At 55.4% G+C, this 11,091-nt stretch overlaps 1 protein-coding gene across 1 annotated transcript; it reads left to right on the top strand.

Moving 5' to 3' along the window:
* Positions 1–7,210: 7,210 nt before the first annotated feature.
* On the top strand, positions 7,211–10,805 carry SYNDIG1L (synapse differentiation inducing 1 like). Its single transcript, XM_068399799.1, has 3 exons — positions 7,211–7,645; positions 8,887–9,024; positions 10,647–10,805. The coding sequence occupies exons 1-3, from the start codon at positions 7,217–7,219 to the stop codon at positions 10,803–10,805; spliced, it is 726 nt and encodes a 241-aa protein (XP_068255900.1). The 5' UTR covers positions 7,211–7,216.
* The last annotated feature ends 286 nt before the right edge of the window (positions 10,806–11,091 follow it).

Raw genomic sequence — 11,091 nt, 5'->3', positions numbered from 1 at the left:
AGTCTGAGCTCATGTTTCTCCAGGCCAGTGATTTGGATGCTGCAGCAGGCAGGGGAGTTCACTCTCCCCTGACCCTGGGCTGGCATTTTGTGGCTGAGATGAGCAGTCAGAGCCCGACAGCCTCCCAAGCTGTTCTCGCTGGCTCATGCCTCAAAGGGCTAGAGATGCGGAAGGACAGCCCCAGCAGCCTTCCTACGTGGGAGTCATTGCCCTGACCTCCACTGCCTCTGAGCAACCCTGCTGGGTCCCCAAACAGGAATGGGAAGAAGCCTCCAGTGAGAGCTATCGATCAGTTTGGGTTGTCATCTTGTGTCCCTTTAAAGCCCCTCACTGGGGCTTGTTGTTGAGGGTGCTGCAGGGCTGGAGGTTGTTTGGGTGCAAATAAGGAGTGCCCCAGGGCTGAGAGGACAGCCCCAGCATGGCTGTCAGCACCTCCAGAGCTTTCTTATCCCCGATCCCATCCCAGCCCCCTTACCTGTCACAGGGCTGCTGGCCAGGTCACCTGTTCTGCTCCACCTCAGCTGGCCACCCCAAGGCCACCCCACTGCCCTCCAGCACCGGGGCAGCCCTCAGGAGCTGTGTTGCCCTCTCTCCTCCCTGCTCCCACGCACCCAGGAGACCCACGCCCAGCACAGCCTGCGCAAAGTTCTGACAGCCGCCTTATTTACTTGTTTGCGTCTCCAGCTAAAAAAAGGACGCTGAGAGAGTCCAAACCTGCTAATTATACACCTAGCCGCCCACACAACCATGTGTTTTACTACCATCACCCTCCACGCATCCTCCTTCCCCCCTGGCCAGCTCGGTGAGCCCTTTCCTGCTCTCCCTTGCAGGAGGAGCACGGAGAGCTGCAGCCCGGCTGGGTGCGTCCCATGGCCGCATCCTTGCCGCTGCGCTCCGGCCCGGGGCGGGCGCTGGGCTCACACCAGCAAAGCCAATGCCAGACACGGGGATTGAGGCGGGTGTTGACATCGCCCCGGCCCCGCGGTGCTGTGGGATGCTGGGCCGGGAGGGCCGGGCGGGGGCCGGGGGGGAGCGGCCCGGGGTGCCCCGGGGCGGTGCGGCGGCGGGCGCGGCGGCCTGAGCTGCGCGGAGTGCCTGGGACATCTAGCGGCCGCGTCTCCGAGGGCCGGGCCCGGCCGGGGGTGGGTGCCGGCTTGGGGGGGCCCGGCCGGGGATGGGGGACACGCACCGCAAGCGCCCTGCCGGCCCCGCAGCCCCCGGTGCCACAGCGGCAGGGCGCAGCGCGTTCGCAGGCACTCCCGGTTAGGTTGAGCGTTACGAGCGTGCCTTTCCAGTGTCTGAAGGCCGTGGAGCTCAGGCCGCTCCCCTGATGACGCTCACGTGTCCGGCTTGCTGGGGTCGGGGCAGTGGGGGAGCCCACAGGCCTGCAGAGCCCCTGGCACGGCTCCTCCAGCAGCAGCCCGGCTTTTCCCTGCCAGCCCCGGGGCTGGATTGGGTATTTCTTGCCGTCAGGAGCAACGCCTCAGCTCTGGGCGCAGCTGTGTCGAAACACCAGAGAAACATTTTTATCAGGGAGAATAAAGACTCGATTTCCACCTGGAAATTGCCCAATTTGACTCACGAACCTTGAAAAGGGGCCCATCACATCCCAATTCTCAGAGCAATTTAGTCTCTGTTGGAGCCAGGAGCCCATTGCCAAGGCACTGGCTCTCTACCTGTCAGGAGATCAGAACAAGCACTTTATTCACTCCTTTCCAGCTCTATTAAACCGGCTGCTTCAAGGTTGTGAATTAGATGCTCTACGTCACGAACACCTCAGCTATCCTCCCTTTAATCCATGTCCACAGGCTCTGTGACACCTTCTTCCTTCAGTTCTGGTCCTCACCAACTCTTTCCCCTCCAGCAACTCTGCAGTCCCTTTCTTCTCCATGGCCACCGACAGGGCCCAGCTCTCTGCCTGGCTCAGATGTCACTTTGCTTCCCCTGCCCTGTGCCTCTTGTCCACCATTTACCCTCCCACTGCTGCCCCTACCGTGCCCCTTTGCTTCTCTGGGTACCACCTCTGCCAACCCCATTGGGGCTGTCATGCCCCATCACCCTTCCCTTCTGCCCCACACTGAAAGCTGCCTCCCCCACACCACCCCCCTGCCCCTTCCACTCCTCCTCACCTGATGCTCCTGCCACAGCAACCTTTCCCACGACTGGTGAAGGCTTTGTTACACCCCAGTGATGAACACTCTACACGCAAGTGCTGCACCCAAGGCAGAAGCAGTGGTGTGGGATGAGCAGTGGTGTCAGATGAGCACCCGCAGGAGGGCTTGCATGTTGACCGGAGCACGATGGCTTTCCGCAGCCATGTCTGCAGGGCTGATGAAGGCACTTCCTTCTCCCCTTGAGCTGTGCTTTACCCTGTGGAGCTCAGGGCTGGGACGCGGCAGGTATCCACGCTGCTGTGTGGGCTCCTAGGGCTGATAGAGGGCTTGGTCAGCCACTGCCAGACACATTTTCCATGAGCCCTCACAGCCCTTCCTTCATCCCCATATTCCTTCTCCAAAATGCCAACTTCCCTCCCCACAATGCTCTGCCTTTGCTTCTCAGCAGCCTTTGCGAGCCAGTTTTCTCTTGGGCAGCATCACAAGCTTGGATGCCCAAAGACAGAGGTACTGTGCCCTGGCAGGACTTGGGCCTCTGCCTAGAAGTCAGGAGGGCCTGGGCTCTCGGAAGGGTGCTAGCCACATCTCCTGCGCTTTCCTGCTCCATGAGGAGCAGGTCCACCTCTGTCCCCGGGGCTATGGCAGCTGTACCTGGCCATGTTCCTGCTTCCCATCATCCAGGTCAGGAACAGGCGTTCGCCCTGTCCCCTGCCCTCGGACGGGCCAGGGCACGGCAGTGCAGTGGGGCACCGCTCCGCAAGGGCGCGGGCCTCCCGGGGTGCTGTCCTGAAGCAGAAAGCCTTTGGCCAGGATGGGCTAACCTTCTCGCTCGGGAGTCTGGGGACACTGGACGCAGTCGCAACCTGCTAATGAGCCGGGGAAGCAAGGCAGAGTGTTTGCCTGACAGGGCAATAAAATGATGATTGATTCCTGGAACAGCTACTTAATTCATCATTAACAGGGTTTATCACAGCCGGCATCTGTGCCAAGGGTCCCTCTGAGGGCTGCGCTGCTGCTGGCAGGGGTGGCCAGCGACCTGAGCACCTCTCATAACGCGGGGAAACACTCAGGATGGTCCCGAGGGGACCTGTACTGCCCTAGGGGATGTGGTGTGGAGGTGAGATCTGTGAAGCACAAAGCTAAATTTGCTACCTCTTTATTTTCATGCCTTATTTTGGCTCCTTTTATCCAGTACTTGCCTCGAGAAGCTGACAGTACTTGTGCATTTCCCACTCTGCTGGGGACCGCTGCAACCGGCCTGAGGAGCATGGGGGGCCCTGCCTCGCTGGGTGCTTATGGGAGCAGCCGTGCAGCGGGGAGGCAGCTCATTAGGGAGCCAGCAGCTGTTAGGCTCGGTGGCAGGGCTGCAGCAATAGACCAGCTCAATCAGGGCACCGGAGTCTGCCTTGTCCCGGGTGTGCCCTCCCCCTGGGCTCACGTTGTGCTTGTACGTTTGTATGTGTCCGTCCTCCCTAACAGCATCTCGCCACCGTTACCTGCTGCCAGCGCTTCCCAAGCTTGCCCCATGGGGCTGATGGATGTGCACGTTATCCAGTTGCACTGGTGAGGAGGACGGAGAATGGCCACTCTTTGCCAGTTTTGTCTTTTACAGCTTCCTTGCTTTCATCTGCTGGCTTCACTCCTCTTCCCCCAAGCCTGGTTATTACCGGGCTTATTTATTACTAGGTTTACATTATTACCAGGCTTACTTTATTAAGTCCCCGTGTGGCTAAATTCACTGTAGGATCCAGATAACCCAAATGGGGTTTGGAGGCAACGGCAGGGCTGGTTTGGCTCTGTCCTTCCCTGCACGTGTGCATGCAGGGCTATTCCTTGCCCTCCCTGCCATTCCCTCTCTAACACCATCTCTAGTGGTTTAATGGCTCTTGTCTCCACCTGCAAACCCAGACTGTTCGGAGCACACAAGTACACATGCTTGTGCACACAGGCGCGGTCTCTGCGATGCAGTGATCTTGGTGACTAAGGAGTGGGAAGCATCTCTAACCCCTCCAGCACTGGGACTCTTCACATCAGCTATTAGAGAGAGGTTTCAGCCTGGCTGCTTTCCAGCAGGGCTGAGCACGCTGCTGTAGGTATGCTGTGACGCTGGCCCTCAGCATCCTCTCCCCACTGCCAACAAATGCCAGGACTGGGTGCCAGGGCTGCACTTGGTGATCCCTTTGCCTGTTTACGAGAAGCACATTGAGGTTTCCTTCTGCACTTTTCCCCTCGTCCCTGCAGCCCTGTTATTGTCCCATCCTGTTCCCAGGGAGAGCATCGTCCCCAACTCCCGAGAGTGGAAGGCAGGCAAGGAAAAGAGAGTTTAGTACAGGTAAATCTTTTATAATCCCAGAGGGTACAAGACTAGCATGGTGTAAAATCTGCCCTGTCCACACTTTGTGCAGTCCAAGGTCCTGGCCCTGCTCAAGGGACAGCTCCAGGGCACTTTGAGGGACCAGAGTGGTTTGGGGTCTCCCTGTTCCCCTGGGGTGAAACCTTCAGCCCTGCCCAGCCCACATTTCCAGAGACTTCCCCATGCTTCAGCAGCGTTTTTCTGATGTTTCTTTTGCTACCCACACTGTTACTCTGCCAAGGTGTGTTCACCCCAGGATATTATTTGTTACCTGCAAGCCCTCCCTGCCTCTCCCCCCCAGCCCAGGTCAGCCAGCCATCTCCCACCAGCCGGCCCCTTTAGCATCCTTCGGGGTGCCCAAAGTCAACAGAGTCCATGTCCAGCAGCAGCCCAGCTGCACAGATGCACTCTTGCCACCCCGGTCTGTGATACCTGCCACCTCTCAAGCTGCCTTTTAGGTTTCCAGTTCCTCCCTGCTCCTTTCCCTCCTTTCCTTCTCCATGCTCTGAGTGTTTCCCAGCGCTCGCTGCTGTGAACATATGGCTTTGCCACACAGCTCTCCCCTTCCTCTAACCTGCTGCCGAAGACCTGAAGTGAGCAGAGCAGCAACCTCCACGCAGGCAGCACTCGCTGCCCAGTGGCCAGCAGCCTGCCCACAGCCTGTCTTGCCGGCATTTCTCAGGGCGTTTGGAGCCGGCTCCCTCCAGCAGCTCCCAGCAAGACCCCATCCCTCCCTACCCCAGCCTGCTGCCAGAAACATTGCTTGAGATGAGGTGTGGATGCCCTACCGAAACTGTCAACTTTCTCTTGCTAGAGCTGGGCTTCTGCTCCTGCTGGGGCTGCTGCTCCCAAATGACACTCAGTGACTGGTCTCTCCTTACTGTTTTTTTAAAAAGCAAGATATTTTATTGGAAATATGATTTGCATGTTGAGGGAAGCGAAGAAGAAGTTCATGCTTTCCTTGGCTGAAAACCGTGATGAAGCCTTGTGCTTCTCTGGGTCTGTGTGGGAAATAAAACCGTCTGTGCTACAAATATGAATCTTCCTTAAATATTTTGAAAATACTTAATGGCCATCTGATGCATGAGCCATTACAGGTTCTATTAGTAGGGTGGGAGACTAGCAGAAAGCAGAGAATGGTTTCGGGGAGGGAGAAGTGTAGGGCATTCACCAAAACATGAAGAGTTTTAGCAACTCAGGAGTGTTTTTGAACGGCTTAATTTTCCTGAGCAGCTTTCCAAAATGTGATGACTGCTGCCAAAACAAAGCCCATCGACAGGAATGCTTGAAACTGGGTATGGCACTCAAACCTGCATGCTGTGGCAGAGTTTGGCCAAGGGGATGGGACTGCTTGGACTTTCACTCTCTGGAGTCTTCAGCTCCAACTTCATTATTTAGATTTTCTTCTTCAGGACAGATTTAAAGCCAAGGTGATGTGCTTTCTATCAATCAGAAAGCCTAGCACACCTCGGGGAACCCTGTAGCAGGTGGAAGCATGTCTCTGCTACACAGCATCCTGCAGAGGAGGCAGTGACGGAGGTCTCTAAGGAGGGCAGGAACACTTGGGGTTGCAAGGCAATAAGGTGGCACAGTCTAGGAGCTGGGAACATGCTAGAGAGTGGCTGTAAAACACGGGGCTCAGGTACGGAAGAGTGTAAAGTAATTGTTTCTCTCTCCTGGCGAACGCTGATATTTCACTACACGTTTTCTTTGTGCCGAGGTGGGTTGGGAAGAAAAAATAGCAAATGCTCCTCCAAAGAAAAGGGGTTGAAATATTTCATCTTGGAAATTTTCATGAAAAAAAAAAAGCAGCACAACATTTCAGCACTCTGAAATGGAGGAAGGGGGAAGGGAGTAATTTTCCTGAGAAAGAACCCCGTGTTAACATTTGTAGCTGAGGATCCCATTTGGACTCGGCATTTTCTGGAGCCGGTGGCCCAGAGCCAGGGCTGCGCAGCTGCCAGCTGTACCCAGGGGTGGAGCTGGTTTAAACAGAGGTCTGATGTGATCGGTCATTTACTCAGATTGCCCTATGGGGTCTCCCCTTTAACCTCCACACCCCTCCATTCCTCCACACGGCTGGCTGAGCATCCAACACTCCCCACCCAGCCTCCATGTCCTCACAGCAGCCTCCTGGCTTCCCTCCATGGTTAGCTACTCTCACCCCAGCCCCAGCTCAGCCTTGGAAGAGCCCTAGAAAACCTCTCCAGTACCTGAAAGCCAGTTAGGTGCATGTGTAATGCCCAGAGGGCTGTAATTTGCTGTGCGAGCCTCCACTTTGGGAAGTCACGGAGGTCCCTCAAGTGGCTGTCGGCATCTTATCTACTTCTGTGCTGTCTGTTACGCTTTGTCACAGCACAAATTATGAACCAGCAGAAAAGATGCAGTAGGTCTTTTCCTGTCAGGCTGCATGCGGCCATCTCAAGATGCTTTGTAGATACAGCAAATCCTCATCTTAATCCAGCCTGAATCAGATCATCTCATTGCAGGGCTGCATCCTTATCTTACTACCAGCTGGGGAGAGATGAAGAGATGCTCGGTTTGCCGAGACAGCATTCAAGCTGCGGAGAGGGGGGGAGGGTTCTTGTTTTCTCCAGCATTGCTAAATCTTTCTGTTCCCACTAGCCTCGTCTTGACATTGGCTCTGCATGGGCGAGAGGTTTTTCTGCTCCCTTGCCTTGCTGAAATAACAGCCTCCTCCCTCGCACTCTCTGCTCCAGCAGGATCGCTCCCTCCCACCACCAGCAGCATGGAGAGCGTGCGTGAACTCCAAAACCCGCTCTTGGCCAAGGCCAACGGGCACCTTCACAGCAGCTATTCTTACCACCAGCATCACAGCCAGGACTACCCCAGTCATCACTGCCAAGGGAAACTGTATTCCTACATCTTCCAAAACACTGGCAGTGCCAGGACTCACCAGCTGCTGGATGCCAGTTCCTTGCAGCTGGCCGTTGAAGCCTTGTACGGCCCCAATTTCATCCTCGTGAAGGATGACACCACTCTCAAGGCCAAGGACAGCAAGATGGAAAGCTGCGAGACCACTTTTACAGAAAGCAAAGAGGCTCCATCCGAAGGTCCCGACGGGCACGAGGCGCAAGGGTCCTGCCTAGTAGAGAGTGACATCCGCATCCAAACCGTGTCCTATGAGGTGGAAGAAGAGGAGCTCCAGGAGTATGAGGTGAGCTTTGCCAGGTGGGATGGCACCAAACTCCTCCTCTAGTAAATCTGGCCATCGGCCCAAATTCTTGTTCATTTATTCTTCCTTCTTTCCCCAGAGCTTCCCCCCAAGACCCTACCATCTCCCGCCTCACCAGCCTCCCCCTGTGCACCCAATATTTCTTCTTCCTCCTTATCATTTCTGCTCCCTTTTCCTCAGCATAGACCTCAGAAGGAGGTCAGCTTCTATGAAGACAGCCTGGCTGCATGCCTGCTGGGAGCAAAGGGGAGGTGGAGCCATCTCTGCTGGACCCTTGGGATGTGGGGACCCTTTGACAAGGGCAGCCTGCCGCTGCCGTGGCACTTGAGCTAATGGGAAATAGTAATCCTTGCATAACAACAAAATTCACATGCCTGATGGCAGCAGCCGAGCGAAAACTTTATATATAAAGGCAGGATGAATCTTGTAAAGGAAGAATGAGAGCCTCATGCTGTGCTCTGTGCCCCACCACATCTTGAGTGGTGGTGCAGAGACCAGGAATGTCACCTTGAGAGGTGGGAGCGGGTCCCTGGAGCCTGCTGGAGCTGATGTCTGATGACCCAGCACAGCTCTGCTGCTTTAGGTGCTGGTGGTGTGGCCTTTTCAGAAGGCAGCAGGGGTGTCCCCATGTCTGCATGCCTTCCCCACTGAGACACATCGTTTCCAGGCTGGTTTGCGGCTGGCCAAACGGTGCCCAAAGGCAGGAGGGCTGACCACAGCCACTCTGAGCAACGTGCTTGCTAAGGGGACAGGACACGTCGCCCCTGTGATGGAGGCTCCAATTCAACCACTTTCCCTCACTTCCTAAATTAGTTTAGCAGGATATCGATCTCCTCATCCCTAATGGGGATAAGGCACTTTGTTTAAGTTTGTTTAAGCTGACAAACAGGCAGTTCTGCCAAAGCTCAAGATATTTCAGTTTAAGACTATCTATCTCCCAGGGAAATCCCAGACCCCCAGCAAGCAAGCTCAGCATTTGCTCTGGCAGGAAGCTGAGAATCCACTCTGCTCCTGAATTTGCTGAGCTACATTTTTTCTCATCAAACTGGGCTGAGGAAACTAAAATATTTTTGAAGCTCACTCCTTGAATTTGCAGGCAGGAAACATGTGAGAATATGTGATGGAGCCAGGAGAGAGCAAGAGCTGGGAGGAGAGGGGCTGAGACATAGCCTGCAGGGCGGCACAGGGAGGTGGGCATGTGCTGAATCCATCTTGTTTTGCAGAGTGACTCCTCCAGCGACAGCGAAAGTGAGGATCATTTCCTGATGCTTCCCCCCCGGGACCACCTGGGCTTGGCCCTTTTCTCCATGCTGTGCTGCTTCTGGCCCCTGGGGATTGCTGCCTTCTACTTCTCCCAAGGGGTAAGAGATCCCTTTGCTTGCCTGCATGTGCTGAGTGCTGGAGCAAGGGCCCTGCAAGCCACAGCAGCCCTTGGAGGGGACTGGGCACCTTTCTGCCTCTAAGGCTCACCTCTGTGCCACCAAAGCCCTGAGGGCGGAGGCAAAGCATGCTCCTAGATGTCTCTACAACTGCTGTGGGGTTGCAAGCCCTCCAGCTCTTGTGTGGGTTACTGGAGGTCATGCTTTTCCTTTGGGTCTTTCAGGTCTTATTTAGGGAACTGGAGCTCCCCTTGGCCCCTTGCCCAAGTTCTCACCCTCCACCCAGGCTCAGGAAAATGGCATTTTCCCACCTGCCCTCCCATTCTCCGGTAGTGTGGAAGTCCTACACCATCACCCAGTCCAAGGCAGCTCACGCCCTGGGACTCAGGCTGCTCTGGAGCCTGGACTCCACAGGGAGCCTGGTCTCCATATCACACTACAGCTCCCCCATTACACTTGTTTCAGACACGCATTGACTAAGCTGTGTGAGCCAACACCAGGCTGGCAGAGGCTGGAGAGGGTGGTGGCCCTTGAGTTGCACCAGCTCAGAGGAGCTTAGCCCAGAGCCTGGGCTCACTTACATCACTGTTGACCCAGAATAATTCATGCAGATCCAGGGGATTTACTCTACTTTTGCATAGATGCTGCTGTACCAAGATTAGATTGGGGGGAGGCATTAAGAAGTTAAATCAAGATTATAGAAACAGAAATGGAAAAGTATATAACATGAGTACCTGGCACAGAGGCAGTGAGAGGCAGGGGAAACTTTAACTGATTAGAACCCCGAGGAGTGACTGATTTCACATTTTTCCAAGTGGTGCAGGGTAGCACGGTGCACTCTCCACTTGATGATGTACTTGCTGCAATTTAAATTTAGCTCCATTTGCTGTAACTACCATTTTCATTCACTCGCTGAGGCAAGGACCATCTCTTTATTCAGTGTCTGTGCACAGTGGGTGCCCTGATCTCCACATGACAACTCAAACACAAATAGTAGGTAATACTAAGAGTAGCTCTGAATGTGTCCTGAGCACTCAGTGAAGCTGGAAGTCGCCAGCCCAGAGAGCCAGCACCTGTATTTGGCTCCATCGTTGGCTCCATCAGCCTTTCTATGGCAATAGGCTTCAACTGAAAACCCCATGCAGGCAAAATCAAGTGGCAGGACAGCCAGACCAAGGGGCTGTGCTGTCTGGAGTCAGCTCCCTGAGACCAGGCAGTACTCATTATATATATGTATAGGGTATATTTGTATTTTGTTGGTACCACGCATCCATCGCCCCCGTGCACCGACTGTTTGCCTGGGCTTACGAGGGTCCAGCCGCCCGCTCACAGCTCTGGCTGAGCACCCGGGTGGCTGGGGCTTTCAGACAAACAGCCAAAGCCCACGCTTCCCCTGGAGGCAAAACACTCAGGAAATGTGTGTAGGTGGCACTGCTGTGCTGAGCCCTCCCACCCTGATGGACACCTTGCTGTCTGTCCCCAGCCAGCCTTCATGGGATGCGGTGGCTGGGGAAGGGGGGGCTGTCTCTAGTGAAACGACTGCACAGAGGCTAAAAGGTCAGGTTGGTATGGCTGTGAGCAACAAAAATTTCTTCTCCTTCCAGACCAGCAAGGCTGTCTCCAAAGGAGATTTCCACCTGGCCAGTTCAGCTTCCCGACGAGCTCTCTTCCTCGCTGCTCTCTCCATAACCATCGGCACAGGAGTGTACGTCGGGGTGGTGGTAGCGCTGATCGCTTACCTCTCCAAAGGGAGCCACGTATAGCTGCCACTTGCATGTCAGCACCATCCCCGGCTGCCGGCCCTCCTGGGATCAAGCTCTCCTGCAGAGCACAGGGCGCCAGTGCCTGCAAGGGCTGCTTGCACGGCAGGGCCCCGGTGTGGATGCCCTGTGCAGGCTCTCTTCCCCTTCAGATGAACCATAGACCCCCATTCTCCCTGAGGTTGTGGGGTGCCACCATCCAACAGCAGGGAACTGGGAACCAGCCTGGCTGCTGGGACCAGGAGGAGCACGTTTGACTGGTGGAAGACATGCAGGAGAGACACTGCGT

The sequence above is a fragment of the Nyctibius grandis genome, chromosome 4, assembly GCF_013368605.1.
Source record: "Nyctibius grandis isolate bNycGra1 chromosome 4, bNycGra1.pri, whole genome shotgun sequence".
Classification (NCBI taxonomy): domain Eukaryota; kingdom Metazoa; phylum Chordata; class Aves; order Nyctibiiformes; family Nyctibiidae; genus Nyctibius; species Nyctibius grandis.
The sequence above is the reverse complement of the archived record's forward strand: the minus strand, read 5'-3'. Positions and strand labels throughout refer to the sequence as shown.